Genomic DNA, 19,171 nt, shown 5'->3' on the forward strand with positions numbered 1-19,171 from the left:
AGCCTAACCCACCTGCTTGGACAAGCCTAACCCACCTGCTTGGACAAGCCTAACCCACCTGCTTGGACAAGCCTAACCCACCTGCTTGGACAAGCCTAACCCACCTGCTTGGACAAGCCTAACCCACCTGCTTGGACAAGCCTAACCCACCTGCCTGTGGCTGTTGCCACAACACAGGCACAACATTGTAAACCCAGACACCTTCAGTCCTGGTTCCTAACATCCCATCACCCTTAGCGGAGCGGGTGATCTGATTGGGGAAGCACGGGTGAGACCACGTTTCTCTCAGGGCTGTTTGGTTTCACAAATGGATCTGGTTAATATGGGAGATTAATAGACTGCTATCAGATCTGGCCTCCATCAGAGCTGTGATCCAGTTACAGACACGCATGATGGATGATCCTGGGGCGGGGGCAGGACGTCGACCCTTCAGGGGAGGAGGGATGGAGAGATGGAGGATAGATGGAAGAGCGTCAGCGGAGGATGGAGGTAGGGAGGGCTGGAGAAGGAATGGATGGACAGAGAGAAGGAGGAAGTATGGACGGAGGGAGGGCAGAAGGAGGTGGACGAGAGGATTTGATGGTGTGGTTCAGTATGGGAAAATGAAGGGTTAACAAACATGGATGGATCGGTTTAGACCTGGATCAAATACTGGATTGCAAGATACTCCTACCTTGATACAATGACGAGTACCATACTAAGATTATTTTGGTCAGAAAGCCCTATCCTGAAGTAACATGAGACCTGATTGGTTTTGCTACTGCGGTGGTGGTCAAATATATTCAAATCCTACAGCAACCTGACTACTGTAAAACTATCATCCAGAAGATTCATGTCAGACTGCCTTTCTGACTGCAGACCCTTGTAAAACAGAACAACGGGTTATTAACAGAAGATAATCAATGACTGGAGCGTGATGTAAAACCCATCATATTAAACACTTGCTGAGAACAAACATAGATCACTGACAGCACAACACAGTTGTCAGCCAGGGCGGCATTAAAACAGCGGAAACAGGCTTCACTAATGACTGACGACTGGTTACGAGTTCTGAAAGCGAACAAGACACGGAACGGTAGTCTGATGGCTGTAATGGAATCTTCCAGAACAAAGGCAGAGCATAATGAATGTGTCTGCGACTTGGTAGACTGGAATTAAAGGAAGACCCAGAGTCCTGCAGATGATAGGGGTGAATGTAATTAGGTTCACGATGGACATGAAATGACTCGCAGATGCAAATGATATTTGTATGTTGTGTGCGGTGCTTCCTGTTGGTCCCTAGTCTTCTGTGGGTCTGATGGCGATGTAAAGGGCACTGTGGGAATAGAATGGCCTCAAGAGCAGCAAGCTGGCTTTAGATGAATGTGTCTTACTGCCAAAGGCCAAATGCCAGTAAATATTTTCCTCACAAGAATAATGTATATGACATTATTGATTTAGAATATTTAATTTTAATTGACCAAAATCAGCCTAATTTCCTCTGTGGTGTAGAATTTCCTCTGTGGTGTAGAATGCAGCTCTGAGTGAGCGTCTCTCGGGCTGCAGACAAAACATAGACAGGACCTAAACAGAACAGCAACAATGCAGTGATGACATCACCGTCTCAAGTCTCCATCCAGCCCAGCCTCCCAGCCTCTCAGGAACTGTTACCCTCACGGGGCAAACTCAAGGTCAGGACTCATGATATCTATGAAGTCCAGCGCCTCCAATGTCCTTGTGAGGTAGATAAGAATCTTCACTAACCCCACACACATACTGTACACACACACACACTCTCACAGCACTCCTCCTGGTCGATACAGAGAAGGAGGGAGGGAGGGAGGGAGGGGAGGGGGAGAGAGAGAGAGAGAGAAGAGAGAGAGGAGAGAGAGAGAGAGAGAGAGAGAGAGAGAGAGAGAGAGAGAGAGAGAGAGAGAGAGAGAGAGAGAGAGAGGGAGGGAGAGGGAGGGAGGGGCATGTAAATGCCCTGATGATCTGAGGCTTTCATAACAGTTGAGGGATAATCCCTTTACAGAGTACACTACTAAAACTGTTCAAGATATTTTAACATGAGAAGTAAGTTCAAAAGAAACACTTCTGTACATGATGACACAGTGTGTTACAGGTGGGATATTTTGTAACTGCCACACATCTTCTCATAAGGTGCTGTGGTGACTTTGATGGTTTGGTCTTGTTAGGGTTCCATGCCAGGATGTTCCATGTTCCCTCCTGTTCCATGCCAGGATGTTCCATGTTCTATCCTGTTCCATGCCAGGATGTATTGGATTGCTAATGATATGCTGAACAGTTCTGTTCTGGGCTAAGTAACGCAAACTCCAACACAAAAGTTTGTTGTTGTGTGTATTTGGTCGAAAAGAAAATAACTAAATAGATGTTTCACTAGACGACGAAACAGGTGATGTTTAATGAATACAATGTTGTCTAAACAGCCATATTAACTTTTTCGTCACAAAGGAAATTAAAAGCTGAGCAAACTATGCTACTCTACATTATGCTAGGCTAGGCTACGCTACGTTGATGATTGTGGTAGTGTCTCTTCTTCATCCCTTTATGGAACGGTATAAATCAGCGCTATGAGCAGCAGTTGTCAGGATCATCCAGGAGGCCCAGCTGTATAGTGACTGATGCCTCCCAGGCACGGTGATTACCAGGTACTTAACAGGCTGCACCTGCAGGACCACACACCTGCCACAGGCACAGCTTACTGCAGGGAGTGGAACAGGGCTTTTCCCACTAACACCCCCCCCCCACACACACACACACACACACACGCACACACGCACACACACACACACACACACACACACACACCACCACCCTTCATCTCCCACCTCCTCCCTCCTTCTCACACTCTCTCATTCTTGGTTTCCCACTTTTTGAAATGTTCTTTCTCTCTCCCCCCCCCCTCTCTCCGTCTTAGTTCTCTGGTGGAACCAGATGTAAAGCAAGCCTAGGGACATACCTGTGTAGCCCACAACCATATGCCAGATGTTTTCATGAAGGAGGTTGGTGTGTGTGTGTGTGTGTGAGTGTGAGTGTGCATCTACATGTGTGAGTGTGTTTTGTATGTGGCGGTGTATGTGTGTGTGTATGGCTCCACGTATTGCTGCTATGGAATACAATAAAATAAAACGACATTGTCATTCAAGTCTCTGCCAGTAAAAACAGTGTTTACTCACAAAGTGAGTGTTTTTATTGTTGCACAACCCCAACTGTCTGGCCAATTATGTGAGCTGTGTGTTATGACTTGAACATTTTCTTCCAGCCTAAGTAGGACATTTATCCTGCTGTATGTCCCCTCCCCTGTTGTGCTTGTGGAATACTTCCTGGTCTCCTCTTAACTCCACAGCTAATTGCCTCAGGTGAGGAGAATTTCTCATACTGTACAACACACACACACAAACACTCACACACAGCTGCAGGTATTGTGGACAGACTGCTGTGTTGAGCTGAGTGAGATTCAGTGACACAGCTTGCTCATTAGACAGTTTTTCTTGGATAAGGGCCCAACACACGCAGGTAACAAATGAAAGTAGGGCACAATCCTACACTTTCACAACACTGTTACACGCCCCCTTTGATACCCTTTTTGCTCTGTTAAATTGCTGCACTAGTCCAAACTTGACCGGTGGGGATCTCATTCTATTTTGACTGTAACTGTTAGCTGCTCCTGGCATTCTCTAATCCCTGCTCTCCTCTCTGTCCCCCCCCCCCCACACATTCCCTGTGGTGTGGGGGGTTTGAGCTGTCAGGACCTGCTTGGTCGTCGGTCTGCCAACGCTGAACCAGGTCGTCACCCGGAATCCAGTCTCCATGACGGCCAACAGCGAGTTTCCCGGTCCCATCCAACGTCTATAAAGCCGAACAATGGATTTTGGTGTTTCAAAACCCATTGACACTGTATGACTATGTTTAGCTTGTGTTCTGCTCCTCTCTCTTACCAACCGTCTCTGGAGGAGGGGATCCCTCTCTGAATTGCTCCTCCCAAGGTTTCTTCCATTTTTTCTCCCGGTGGGAGTTTTTCTGGGAGTTTTTCCTTGTCTTCCTTGAGGGTTTAGGTTGGTTGAGGGGCAGTTCTATGGGCGCATGTGAAGCCCTCTGTGACATGCTTGCGTGTAAAAAGGGCTATACAAATAAATTTGATTTGATTTGAATTTGATGTGGGTTGACCTTTGACCTTTAACAATGAGAGGTACAGACACAAGGCAAGGGGAGGGTTTGCTATATTTAGGCAGTAATCAATAGCTTAACTCTCATCACCGCGGGACGTTTGTCAGGAGGTAATGAGGGCTCTCCACATCCCAGCGTTCTACGAGTGATTAGCTCTGTTGTGTCATGTCGTTGCATAACATGGCAAGGAAGGAATTAGCTAATGGTTTCTTATTGCATTCTACTACATTCTACAGTATGTTTTACACATTTCTTTTCTATTTAAAATACCTTTCCTTTTTTCTAAATGTCTTTCTTTTTTGTCTCACACCTCTCCGACTGTGAACTCTCCTAAACTCTGTCGTGTCCACACACCCTCTTCTTAACACCCCCCCTTCTATACACACCCTCTTCTTGCTACCCTCCCAAACTCTCTCCTTTCCTCACGCCGGCCCTATAATGCCATGATAAATGCCTCTAAGGAGACTAATAGGGGTGTATTGACAGGAAAATGGTGTGCTGATCCCTCTCCTGCTGCAGAGTGCTGAGGAGAGTCCCCGAGCAGATGGGAGACTCTTTGGGGAGAGGACAGGGGAGAGGGTGGAGGAGTGGAGAAGAGGAGGAGGAGCGAAAAAGAGAAGGGAGGGAGGAAGGACTACACATGATCCCAAATTACAGCTTTATGAGGTTGATTTGACGAAAACTCTGCTGGGTTCAGGTGTGATCCATTTACCTTTCAGGTGTCCGGAAAATAAACTAGAATGTGGCTAAACCCAAACTGAGTTTCGTAAACGGATTTCAGACGAGGTTTTGACTGTACAATTAGTTTTGTCCACACCCATCGACTTGGGAAACTTGGCTAGAGGGACTGTTAATTGGAATAGACCGCTGTTTGTTCTTGATGGATGGAACATGGATTGCATTAGTGTGGGAAAAAGAACTCTCAACTCTACAGCCCCTTCTGTGTCGGTTCCCTTATCTCTGTTCTAGATACTGAAAATGGCTGTACTGGGATGAATGACCATGCGTGGTGTATGTGCGAGCACACTTGTGTGTGTTTCTTGTGAACTGTGTGTGCGTGACTCAATACTGTCTAGTTGTCTCAGGTGGTCCCTGGCCATCTCCCTCCTGTACCCCCCAACCTCTCCACCCAGGACCCAGGTACGTGTCCTGCAACCCCCCAAACCCTCCCCTGATCGCTCCAGGCCAGCCACAGCAGAGATGGTGCCTGGCCCCGGGCATTACTCTCCCCTGACACCAGCCGATGGATCAAGATGTAGGAGTCCTCTCCAGTAACGAGATCTTTAATGTCGGAGCCAGTAGGTTATCACTGTGGGCCCTGCACCTTGCTCTAAGTGCCATCTTCATCAAGTACTGCTCGGCCTGCTGCTGCTGTGGTCTGAGATGGAGGAGATGAGGCCTAATGGTAACACTTAATCAAATGGTAAAACTGGAAATAGAGTGATGAACATTTAATGGCCGGATTTAAAAAAAACTGTCATTACCACAACACTTAGATGATCACAATGTGCTTGGTGATAATGGTAGTAAATGCCGAAAAAAAAAAAAAAAAAATCAAATAAACTATTCATAGGAAACTCTGATGCTGAATTTCAAACCAATTATAAAACTGTTTGTAGGAATCTCTGACGTGTCTTTTCAGTTTTTTGAAATAGGGTGACGTGTGTATTTTAGGCATGCTTGCAAATTGTGACTTCACCACCCAGAAAAATACTCCCATGCTTTGTGGAGGGTTCAAGAGAACAGTTCAACAGGCTCTTGATTTCCATGACAGCTATGAAGAACATGACACTCGACAACAATCTAACTCAACCCCACGTAAGAAGTACAATCCTCAAACCATCCAACCGAACGATGTGGCCAGTGTCAGCTCTTCACAGAACACAATGAGGGCACATCTGTAGAGGAGCGTCGAGGGTCTAAACAATTTACAATCTCTGCCAGTGCCAAATGTTCGCTCCCTTCTAGAGAACCCCACCCAGGATGCCTCTGAGCTGCATCTGGTCTTGCAGTGCCAGCCAGTAAACAGCCGTAAATTAGGCCGTCCTCATCTCTGTCCGCGGTCCTCCTGAGAGGGTCGTCTCGCACACAGAGACCCACCGAGTGAAATTCCACGACGACAAAACTGGACCCGCAAGGGCTGGGGACATCGAGAGTTTTGTGTTGAAATAATTAGCCTGCTTAGGAGCCATCTGTGCTGTCAGGACTGGCATGCCGCCCGCACCAGATGCCCAGGTGCTTTATGGGTAATGGCACACAGCGACCCACAGCAGATGCTCCTGAGTGAAAGAGGCTCCAGCTCTGTGCTGGTCTAGGATCTGCTTCCTATAAACAGTCAGATACACAGTAAGAGGGGATGGAAACTGACTTTGGATCCCAGGTCAGCTTCTATTGGCATATTCACTGTGTTTTTACCAAAAAAAATATAATGTATCTCTTCTGTAGAGGAAGTGGTTGCTAGTCCCTGAAATACCACACTCGAGTGGGTGCTATCATGTTATGTATCAAGAATCCATAAAACTTTGGCCGCCATTTTGTTGTATAACACTTTGCATCATTGATACGGACCCGTTAACACTGTTCATAAAGGGAAATTCTTATCATTACTTTGCACTAAAATGCATGCTACAGCTTTACACACATGATTAATGCTACACCTCCATCCACATTAATGGTATAACTTAATCGGCCAAATAACCCACACCATCCAAACAACAACAACCGTGACCCTGGTAGAAATCAGTTGCGTTATCTATGAAAAGCAGATGTGTTTTAATTACTCAGACGCTGTGGTAGAATGGGGTTTTTGGCGTTTGTCTGTGAGTAGACCTAGTAACTTGATAAGGCTGTGGATTTACTCGATGAGGTAAAAAGTTCCTGAGCTAGCAACATGGCGGCTGTTGTTCCCTGAGGGCAGGGAAACCGTATCTGCCTCGAAGGAGCTTCCTCCTTGGTAAGCACTTCTTATCCAGGCCATCACGGCAGGCCGATAGCAGGCCTGGGTAATATCCAGTAACTGCAGCTTTATGTGCGATCCAATACTTGGATCAATCCCAGGGACCAACCGCCGGACGGACTGCCATTAACCCCTGAGTGCTCTCGCCCCTCTCTCTCTCCTCTCTCTTTCTCCCTCTCTCTCTCTCTCTCTCTCTCTCCCTCCCCTCTCTCTCTCTCTCTCTCTCTCAAACACACAAACACACACTCTTTTTGCTGTCGGTTTCTCTGTCCTCCTTTCGCTTCTCTTTCTCTTTCTGTCAGTTTTTATTTTTGACGATCTTACTTTACAGTTTGATTTTCTTTTAAGAAGATCACATGTCTAATGTCTAGGATGAGCGACAGATAAGCAGCTGGAAGAAACAACTTAAAAATAAAAATACATCTTCAAATCAGTTGAAGCATAATTGTAACAATTTATCCTCAGCTAGTTACCACGCCTAACCCCAATTTATTCTGTCTTCTAGTCTTTTATTGATTTGAAGATCAAATCAGCTCAGAATACAGTACATACAGTTAAAGCTTAGATTGCTGCCTCATGGGGTGGAGGTGTGTGTGAGTGTGTTTGTGAGCGTGAAGAGATAGAGATGGAGAGAGATAGAGATATAGAGAGAGAAATAGAAAGACAGAGAGAGAGAGAGAGAGAGAGAGAGAGAGAGAGAGAGAGAGAGAGAGAGAGAGAGAGAGAGAGAGAGAGAGAGAGAGAGAGAGAGAGAGAGAGAGAGAGAAAGAGAGAGAAAATATGAATATATTAAAGAAAGTGAATATGTTTGAAAACCAATTTTTGAGGGATTATTGTCCCATACTGTACATGGTCCCTTGTGACTGAACAGAAGTCCATCTGTGTGGCAGTAGTGCACATATAATGCACTGTATAATGCATAAGAATAGCATTGATAGTAAAGCCCTGAGTTCAATCCAAAAATAATCTAGAGTTTTTACACACAGAATCTAAATTAAATCATATTTTGCATTTGAAGGTTTTTTTTTTTTTTTTTTACAGTTAACAGTATAGTCAATCTATAGTCTTAAATACATTATCAGATTATAAGAACAAAACAAATTAACCAAACCATAGTTGCCATTACTGTAAAATACAATGGTGCAATATCCTTCAAGATTTTATATATATATTTTTTTGGCAAAGTTATAAATCATCTGGACTTTACCGAGGAACACACACCAATCATAAACTGACAGTTTCTTTCTTTCTCATTGAATAATGTATTGTACCTGACTACTAGTATATTTTAAAATTAAGATAATATATGATAAATTTGAAAGACAAATCACAAAACCTTTATGTTGATAATAATTTTAGAATCCAAAATCTAAGCAGATTTAGGAGAAAAAGTCTACACTGCAAAATAATCCTATGTGTATTTAACCTCCCCTAAAACACTCATTAGGCACTCCAAACATTGAGCAAATTGGAGAAAAACTAATTTAAAAACTAAGAACATTCCAATCTGTTTCCTGGACAACAGGTCCCCCTCCATTCTCTCAGTGCCATCAGCGCGCTGGAATCATCTACGTAAGCCTAGCAGCAGTCAGAAGAGTTCCTCTTACCTTCAAACGCCTTTTTTTTCAGGAGGGTCGGGACCCCAGAGCAGGGAAAGTTCTGGAGACGCCTGTCGAACTTCTCAAGGCCAGGAACCAAACGCAAACGGCGGGCCGTAGCCTACTAAAGGAATAGACCCAGGGAGCAGATGCAGCCATTCAGCCAGCCAGCCAGGCAGGCAGGCAGGCAGGCAGGCAGGCTGCCGCTGGGTTGGCCGGTCAGGGAGCAGGAACAGGGAGACCGGAACAGACCGAGGAGAGAAGCTGGAATGTGGTCTGGCTGGAAGGCTTTTCTGCCTCTCCTAGCCTCAGTGAAAGCAATCCCTAAGACTGACTGGGTAATGAGAGACCGGCTCCTGAGAATTTAGCTTTCTTAATCATGTTCATAATTAATTCAAGAACATTGATAATTTCATTACATTCTTTTTGTCTTATCAATAAATGATGTGCCTGCACTTTTGGTCTTGTGTATACGGGAAAGAGGGAGGGAGAGAGGGAAAGAGAGAGAGAGAAGAGACAGAGAGAGGGGGATACTCAGAGTAATACTGCACTAAAAGCACAGGAGATGAAAATGATACAAACGGGGAAGTGGTAATTATAATCTTTGACCAGGCCACTGGCAGCACAATATGAAGTCAAGTGGCCACAAATAATTAATAAGGCCTCCTGGTGTGTGTGTGTGTGTGTGTGTGTGTGTGTGTGTGTGGTACATTGAGGGTGCAGCCTATGTCTTGTAAGTGTTACACTTCTGTTTGTCCAACATAGTATTTCATCAGCGCACAGACATAAGCTGTTTCAAGAACAAGATTTACAACAGACAACAACAGTTTCTTTCATCAGCAACAGTAAAAACAGTGTGTCACACACCAGCCTTGCATGTGGCGGCTAGCAGGCTGTGTCCTCCTCATGTGATCAGCAGAAGGTGTACGGATCCTGCCTTTAGTAGAGAGCTAACGTTAGATCGCGTTTCAGTCCCATCACTGTGAAGCACTTTTAAAAGACCCCTCCCTCCCTCCCTGCCCTGCAGTATGTCCTCTAGTCTGGGGTCAAAAACGAGAGTAAAGATAAAAAGGAGTTTTAGTTGCCCTGTCTATACTCACAGCACCAGCCATTAGCAGATAAAATAATGAGGCAATATGCATTTTTAATAGTTCATCTGGGAATATTCAATAACCCCTTCACCCCTGTCCTCACTTTAATGGCTTCAGTCCTCCGTCAATAGCCTAAATGGAAGTTGTGCAAAAAAAAAAGAAAAAGAGGAATGAACGCAAGAACAGTGCTGGAAATAGAAAGAGGGAAAGGAAGGGCATGGGGACGATGTGTGGTGTAATAGATATCTTTGTCGTCTAAAAATATCTTTCTGCCGTTTCGGAGGATGATGCAAGTTTGAGAGCGACAACGCCACTGAATCCCAGTCGTGAGCGGGAGCGTGGAGCTGGGTGGCAGGGACTGATGTGATAGATGGACACTGGCTGGTCTATTAGATGCTGAACGATTGACCTCTGTGTCGGGGACTCTAATCTGATAACAGAGAGGGAGGTTGTCGCTTCAAGTACCGTGACAGTCCCTCAGTGGTTTTCTGGAAACTGTCAAGACCTCGGACAAGGAGAAAGGAGAAAAAATACTACCAACATCAAAACATTGACTAGAGATGCGCTTGTCACGGATAAGATGGCACACTGAACGCGCAGGATTTAGCCTTTGTGATGGGATTACATTTTTACATTGCACAGTTAAATAACTAACCAAGCGCACTTCAGATCTGAAAAAATGATCTTAATACAGGTCGGATGGAGATAGAACATGTGAATATTTGTTCACTGGGATTCTTCTAAGCTGTTGTTCAGGGTTCTGCTAGTCTTCTACGGTTGCACACAAAACACATTCTACACTAGCCACTTAGAACCAACACAAACCCACAGGACAGAACAACCATCCAGCTCAGGCATATTCCTAAACTTCAGGGAAACCCGATTTCTTGATAAAGACAGGTGCAACTGCACCACGCAGGGCAGCTTTTAGCTGCTATACAAAACTGAGATGCATCTGGCATTCCTCTCATTCCAGCACATCTCTGGCACAGCCTGCACTAAGATATGAACTAGTATGTATGAGACATTAGAGATCCGAGCACATTTATGTCCTATTTATTCCTCATGTGCCACAGGCCCCTTCCTGAGATATGACCAGACCTACGCAAGAAGCCTTTAATAAAATAAGAAAAAACTGAGGGGGAAAATAGAGATTTACTGCCAGACATTCTGACGGTGACTTGATATAAGGTGTTCATAACAAGTTTTGCATTTCATTCTTGGTCCCCCCGCACACATTTTAATCATGTTTTATGTGATCTATGTATGCCCCACTCGTCCTCCCTCCCTCCTTCCCTCTCTTCCACATCCGTTCCAAACAGATTGCCACAATACTTGTAATGATGGTCCTACCCAGCTGTGTTGGAGGAGAAGGGAAGGGGGCAGTGGGCTATAGTATTACCATAATACCACCCCCCCCCCTCCCAGGGGAAACTGTGGAGACAGGAGGGGTGGTGGTATAGTGCAGATTTTGTGTGTGTGTATGTGTGTGCGTTGGGGGAGGGGGGTAATACCACTTTGGTGGGGACTCAGCTGTTCCTGGGGGCTGTGTGTGTGTGTGTGTGTCTGGGGTTGGGACAAGGCTGTGCCCGCCTGTAGGCAGTGCAATAAAAGTCACACACTGCTGCTGCAGCCAGTGAGGAGAATATATATATAAACCAGCATCCCATCAAGGAAGACACCGCCCTCCAGACAGAGTCTGACTTACATTCTCATAATTAGGCACTTTCCCAATAAAACTGGGATTTGTAGGCTTGCATCTTTTTCTTTTTACTAGTGGTTACCATAACACAGCAGGCCAGCAGCAGGAAGGAATGCAGGCATATTGTATCATAAGAGGTTATTCTGTCAATTTCGTAAAATAGTTTGTTTATACTTTTTCGGATTCAAATATTTCATTGACATGCAGAAGAAAATGAAGAAGAAAAAATGTGTATTGTCAATTAAATGTACAAAATCTCTGACAGTTTTGTGTAATCTGTTTATCTCACAGGCCTATTTTAGTATTTAGCAAAACCACCTGTGTGACATTACAGTATGCATCAGTCAACATAGTGTTTTGACGAGATTAAATCTAACTACTTAGATGTGTCTCACTAAGATGTGTCTCACTTTTCTCATATGCCCACAAAAGCTCATTTCCTCCTCATACCAACCCTGTGCCCATTTCTGTCCTTCTCCTGGCAGGGACATTGTGGCTGCAGCAGCCACCAGGCCCCAGTCCACCTCACTGCTGCCACATCGTTTCCACACTCTCTCTCAGGCTTCAAAGGATGAAGCCTGCAGGGGGCAGATGCAGGATGCCCGAACCATCCTGATGCTGTGTAATCCTCTAATCCTCCCTCCTCCTCTCCATCTCTTCCTTGCTCTCTCTCTCTCTCTCTCTCTCTCTCTCTCTCTCTCTGTCTCTCTTTCGCACATATATGCACATAAATGCACAAACATGAACAAATGTATGCATTGATCTATGAATGGAATATGCCAAAAGATAATCCTACCCCCATATAAACTATAGTTTTATGCATGTGTGTGTGTGAGAGAGACAGATAGAGGGAGAGAGCGAGGGAGGGAGGGAGTGGTAGTATGTGTAGTGCCATGCAGGGGGTGAGGCCTAATTAATGTAAGCGTTTGTCAGTGATAAAGCCTTAATCAGGAAAGGTCATTGGAGCAGCGGAACGCGGCATGTTCCTGAGCCTGCTCTAAGGGCAGTCTAAACCTTTCCAGGCTAAATGGTAAATATGCCATTTGGCAAGGAAGGGGGGAGGAGAGAAGAGGAAAGGAGGATAGAGGAGAGGAGGAGAGAGCAGAAGAAGGGAGGGAGGGACGAAGAGAGCAGAGGGGCGGCGAGGGGGTGGAGAGGGGAGGAGAGGAGAGAGGAGGGGAGAGTGGAGCGAGTCTGCTTCTGAGACACGGGTCATTGGTTCTTTCACTGTCCATTACCCCCACTGGTCAAACCCTTGTGATCTGTGTCATTTAGGGGATGAAAAATAAGGCCTTTGACAAGATCAATAGACCCACCCATCTGTTCTGGCAGTGAGTAATCCACTGTCACCAATTGACAACTGGACAATTACAAACCATCGCCATGGAGATCGCCTGAAGGAACGTAACCTTTAGGTCCTCACAATAATCATAATAATAAAGCTCAATAATAATAATAAAAATATGTAAATTCATAATAATTATCATCATACTAGTACTAATAATAATACTCATCATTGTAATAATAAATATTGTAATAATAATCATTATAATCATAATAGTACACTGTGATGCCTTACCTCTGCTTAGTTTGCAGAAATCCCTCCAACACAGAGAATCTACTGAACAAATTCAGGTTATGTAACCACAACTCACATTCAAATACGACTTTTTTCATTGTATTTCTCTTGCTCTCTCTTTCCATCTATTTCTCTTATATTTAACATTTATTTTGTGTGCTAATTTTTTAACATCACATATGTATTTTAAACAGTCTAAGGCCCTCATCAAAATCCCACTAAAATCCAGCTAAAGGCACGTTGAATTGAAACTTAATTCTAAAATCACATAATCAAAAGCATGTTGGTTGCTATGCTCTCCTAGCTGGAATCAATGTACAAGCTTGTTTTGCATCCATTCAATACTAATCAAATTAGTTCTTTAAGAGCTGTCTAGTCCTGTCTTTCTTAAAAGAGAGGGGAAAGAGGGAGCCTATTGGTCTAGATATGAGTAATGGTTTAAGTGAGCAAACCTTTGTGGTACAGACATTATTTGATAAAATTGGGGTGGTAGCAATTTATCAAGAATGAGTGAATGTACTAATTTAAATCAATATATTTATCTTACGTTGTTTTTAAATGTCGCAAATGCTTTGCCAAATGATTCTAAATGTCTAAGAGCTTGTTGATAAAGATGAAGCATTATATCAGGTTTTATTTTGGGCAAAATGGATAAAACCCTCAAATAAAATTTTGATGAATGGTTGAGCCCCATTGGGCTTCGTACCCACTGGGCTTTCCGTAGTTGTTTTGAAGGCGGCGTTGGTCAAAAAAGAAACTGTTTGTAGTCAAGGACGCCTCCCACATACAGCAGCAGTTGACTTAGCTAGCCGGCTAGCTTGCTAACATCTTGTTCCGTGGATGGATAGCCTAGCTCCTGGAACTCGAGAATAACACAATGGCACAACAAAACTTCCCGAACGTGACTCTTTCGATGACTCTGCCGATATCGTGCCATGTCTGCCTTGGAAAGGTAACAGCAAGTGCTTGGATAGCTAGAACTAGAGTCACTGTATTCAAAACCTTTCTCAAAATGTTAGTATATCTTCCCGCCACCCCACAGACAGACATGCAGGCATGTCTTTCTTGAGTTCCTCAATTTTTTGGAGCTAGTTCGACTTGCAAATTAGCTCGATTCGTAAGCATTTTTTTTGCAGCCAATGATTGCTTTACTTGAGTTTTGTTTAGCTAGCTAGTTTAGGTAAGCATCAACTACCTAGCTAGCAAGACAATACAAACCGAGTGACTACAGTAGTTGGCTTGTTAGTAGTTAAGTTAGACAGACTAGTTAGCTAGCTAGCTAAATCAACTAGCCAAACCTTTTCTGGAGCTGTCATGGCAAACGTCACAGAATAAGAACGACAACTTGGTCTCTTTGTTTTCTACAGGTCCGCCAGCCTGTTGTATGTGCCAACCACCACGTGTTTTGTTCAACATGCATCGAAATGTGGCTGAAGACAGCCAGCCAGTGTCCTGCATGCAGGGTCCCCATTACACAAGACAACCCCTGTCGAGAGATCATAGGTGAGCTGCCATCTAACGCTAGCTAAGTACAATCCAACAGAGAATCTTAAGTGATTCGCTACAGTCCATTATAAAAAGTTAACAATAAAACAAGCGACGTTAAGTTTTCCATACAGTGCCTTTTATCCATCCACCGTATATTAAACGTAGGAGGGTCGTGTTGCTTATGAATACAGTCAAAGTTAGCTAAACGTACGGCATTTTAACGACTAACACCGTCGAGCAGGATGCACAGGTATTCACTGTGCGCTGTTGGGTGCTGTGACTGGTATGGTGATTGTCCGTTGTTGCAGGGGGCACCAACGACAGCGAGCCTTGTGAGACCCATTCGACCAGGAGAAAACTCAGGAAGACCCGGGCCGAGCTACTGTTGAAAGAGTATGAGGTTGGTATTCTTTGATTTCATCTGGAATGTTGTAAGTGGTCAGAGTAATTGACTGCAGATCAAAAGGTTGGAAGTTAAAATTCCCTCTAGGTAGTTGCTTTGGGTAACAGTGTCTGCTAAATGAAAACATTTCGTAATATAATCATATTGATAATTGATTGTATTGTTAGATTTAATCAACATTCATATTGACGTACTTTATAGTGCACCATTTGTATATTGATTTGGATAAAATAATTGGCTAAAATGATAAAAAGTTAAACTTGACAAATATTTACATTTGATGTAAAAAAAAGAAAAGGAAGAACAAAATATGTATTGACAGATTCATTTTTGTGTGAAAATAAACTGTATCCACCGTTCCCTAGTCAACACACACTGATGACTGAAGCATCTTTTTATCGTCTTACTTTCAGGATGAAATCGAAGGACTCCTCAAAGAAAACGAAGACCTGACATCCCAAAACCAGAGCTTGGAGTCCCAGTTGAGGACCGTGCTGGAGCCTAGCCCCGTAGCGTTGTCCCAGAAACAGGACAGGAACATAGACCTCTGCGTTCTGGAGGAGTGGGCCAATAAGCTGCGAGCAGCCACGGACCGCTACTGTGAAGTCAAACAGGAAATGGAGAGACTGAAAGAGGCATGATGACGTTTGATTTTTTATTTTATTTTTTGTATTTATTTAACCTGGGAAGTTTAATCTTTTGGGGATATTTCAAGACTACCAAAAAACATACAGTGCCACACTATCACCACACTTAATAACCAACAAATAGACCATCAGACACATTTTACTTTAGAAATACTTCACTCTATTGACATAATAAAACTCTGAACTGTTTCTATGGCCCTGGCTATTGACCTCTAACAGAACTTGTATCTTAGTGCATCATTTTTTGGAAGCTAGAATGTATAATATATATAATTTTTTTATCATGTACTTTCTTCCAGGCAAACAAAACTTTACGGTCCCAGAATATCGACCTAGTTCAGGAGAACATGCGGCTGAAATCCGAGGTGGCGAGCAGATCTCCTCAGAAGTATGTTGCTTCCTTTATGTTAGCTGTATGTGTGATGAAGACTGTTGGCCCCTGGGTCTAATGTTTTACCCATCTGTCTTGACTGCTTTGATCAGCCTTGTAAATCCTCAGTAGTGAATCTACAACACATCTGTCCACAAGACAGATACTGTTGACGTGGTGGTAGCCTCTGTAGAGTTAGGCTTGTGGTGGTCATTTGGATCTTCATTGAGGCTTTCCACAAACCCATAATTTACTGTATAACATATCGTTTTTTTATTTTATTATGTGAAATGAATTTAACTAATTTGGTTTGTTAAATAACGGACATATGTATAGAAACAGCTGTGAATCTTGTTTCTCAGGTTTGGCCGCTACACGGTGGCAGCGCTGGAGGCGAAGATCCACCAACACGAGCGCGACTTGGACCACCTGAGGAGGGCGCTTGAGCGCAGTGACCAGTACATCGAAGACCTGGAGGCCCAGGCGGTCGGCACCAAGAGCAGACCAAGAGGACCCTCGGACCAGAGAGAGGCCCCCGCTCCTGGTCCCGAGACCCAGTTGGAGAGCCAGGAGAATGGGGAGGTTGGGGTGGGGGCGGGGGCCTGCGCGGGTAAACAGAGGATCTCAGCCATGAGAAGGAGTTTGAGTGACATGGAGACAACCTCCATCTGCACCAACCTGGAAGGAGTCTCACAGACCATACCGGGTGGCGGCAGAGGCAGCTTGCTCCTGACTACGACGTTGGGCCTGGCCGTCCCTGACCAGAGCGTGTTTGGAGGAATGCTGAGCAGGCTGGGCAGCAAGGACACCAAAAGCCCGACCTCTGACCCCTTCCTGCCCTCCACTCCTGCATCGGCATTCCGGTCCCTGAGCCTTAAGAGCCCGCAGGTCCGAGAGGAGAAGCCGGGAAGCAAGCCTCCCTCGTACTTACGGAGGCTTAGTTTTGAAGACTGCTCTGGGGAGAACAAGTGTTCCAGCTTCAGTAAGCTGCACCGTAGCAGCCTGTCTCCTGCCTGCTCCCTTGAGCCAGGGTCTTCTGGGTCTAAACCTGCGCCCTGGCCCACCTGGGAGAGATCCAACTCCACCCACCTGACTGGGACTAGCGAACCAGAGGAGCAGCACCGCAAACCTCAGCGAGGTGAGACAGACACCAGAGGATCCTCCGGCTCGTCCCAGGACCAGTCTGACCCGGTCGAGACCTCCAGCGAGGCGTCCATGGATGCTGCGTACCTGGATAAGATCTCCGAGCTGGACTCCATGATGTTGGAGGGCGAGAGCACCAGTAGCCGTGGCTCCCAGCTGTCCCTGGTATCCCTCAGGTCCGCAGACTCGTCTGACTTCAACGCCACCCTTGTACCTGAGCCAAGCGCAAATGTCGACAAGCCGCCGGCCTTGGGCCGTGACAAAGTGGCGGAGAGGCGTCCGAGCTCGCCGAAGGACCGGCCTGGGGAGAATGGTAGTGTGACCAGCAGGGATGTGAAGCCCACCTCATCCCCGTACGTGGCCCCAGCCGCCTCCACCCTAACGGGGGCTGGAGATTCACCCGGGGCTGGGGATGACGGTCCAGGACTGGGCCTCACAGCGGACCCAAGCCAGCCCTCCCAAACGGACGAACTGTCCTTCGACCTGCTGTTTGATCCCCCGTCGACGGAGAACAAGGAGGGGCGCTTCGCTGTCTCGCCCACTTCCTCAGACACCCATTTCCATGACAGCCCCTCTCCCGCCTCCTCCTCTTCCTCTGGTTGCCATGGGAGACCTGGGAACACAACAAGAGACAGGCATGCGGTCAGTAACGGTCACCCCACCAAGCGCACCCACAGCCCCTTCAGCCTCACCAGCCCTTCCAAACTATCCAAGTACATGTGATGGATCCACTCTTTCAAGTCCACATCGAAGTGGGTCGGGGTGAATCTTTTCGACTCGCAGTACGGTTAAACCTTTGTCTGTGCAGTCTTATGAAAACGCAGTGTGGTGTCATTGCGTTCTTCTCCCGTCTGAGGAAGGTTGAGTTTTGCTAATCCAGACGGGCAGTTTAGTATTTTGGTCCCATTACATTCTCTTGTATCTGAATCTAGGACCTGTACAATACTACTGAATGTGCTTGTCCACGTTGCTGCCCTCATGACATGTAATGTGATGTTAACAACTACCTCATGGCAAATATATGAAACTGTAATGCTTTCTCTGTCACAGGTATCATGCAAGGAAGGTTTAAATTGCATTTGGTTCACTTTTGTACTGGGGATACAGTGTGGATTACAACATCACGTTTGTGATGAGATTATATGTTGAGGACATTAAAACTGGCAGGCCAAGAAACCATGTTTTGTGAGTTCATTTCATTTGAGCTATAAGATTAATAATCTAGGCCTATTTGAGTCATTCTGCACTTGTTAAATGGTCAAAGATGATGTACTTACACAATGGAAAGATGACTTCTGAAAATGAGATTAAGAATGCATGGTGGCACCGTGCTACCCTTCAGACCTCACGCATCTGAGGCTGTGTTGCACGAGGTTGCTATTTATTATGCAAATGTAATGATATCATGTATATTTCACATACCTCTAATCACTGCATGAAAATGTAATTGGCTAACCGATGCCCGTTTGAATAAATGAAATGTTAATTCATTGGGATTAATTAATTGTGTAAAGACTGTGTACAAGGTTACGCTAGATATTAAATTAATTTGTTTAGTGTTCATCTGGCGTTGATGGGCCTTAATGGTTGAAGGTGGGGGCCTCATTACTTCCAAAAGCTAAGATGAGAAACGGAGGCGCTAATACAGGACAGTGTGCCAAAGGACGGTTTGTACGGAAGCACCCAACATGCTCTATGATGATAACCCTGCATGATCAAGAAACAATACCAAAAATACACATTCAAAATGTCTTGATGTAGCCTATTAAAGAAGTTATAATGTCGAATCACATTTAGTCGATTTCATGCGTCAATATCAGTTGGCGTATCAGACAGGTAAAAATTACATTTAAAAAAAGTCTGCATTTGTATTTATCCAGAGATTGTGGCAGAAGTGTGTAAAAGAAATAAATGAAATACATTTCTTTAATTTTGAAGGTCCCAGATACTTTAAGTCCATAACAGTAAAACATTATAATAATTATCTATTAGATAGCAGCAAATTACCATAACGGCTTGTATGT

General features: G+C 44.9%; 1 protein-coding gene across 1 annotated transcript; it reads left to right on the plus strand.

Annotated features, from left to right (window-relative positions):
* Positions 1-13,870: 13,870 nt before the first annotated feature.
* Positions 13,871-18,960, plus strand: obi1 (ORC ubiquitin ligase 1). Its single transcript, XM_047030930.1, has 6 exons — positions 13,871-14,048; positions 14,464-14,599; positions 14,893-14,984; positions 15,401-15,622; positions 15,934-16,022; positions 16,367-18,960. The coding sequence occupies exons 1-6, from the start codon at positions 13,974-13,976 to the stop codon at positions 17,868-17,870; spliced, it is 2,118 nt and encodes a 705-aa protein (XP_046886886.1). The 5' UTR covers positions 13,871-13,973; the 3' UTR covers positions 17,871-18,960.
* The last annotated feature ends 211 nt before the right edge of the window (positions 18,961-19,171 follow it).

This window comes from Hypomesus transpacificus, chromosome 12 (assembly GCF_021917145.1).
Source record: "Hypomesus transpacificus isolate Combined female chromosome 12, fHypTra1, whole genome shotgun sequence".
In the NCBI taxonomy this organism is placed as follows: Eukaryota; Metazoa; Chordata; class Actinopteri; order Osmeriformes; family Osmeridae; genus Hypomesus; species Hypomesus transpacificus.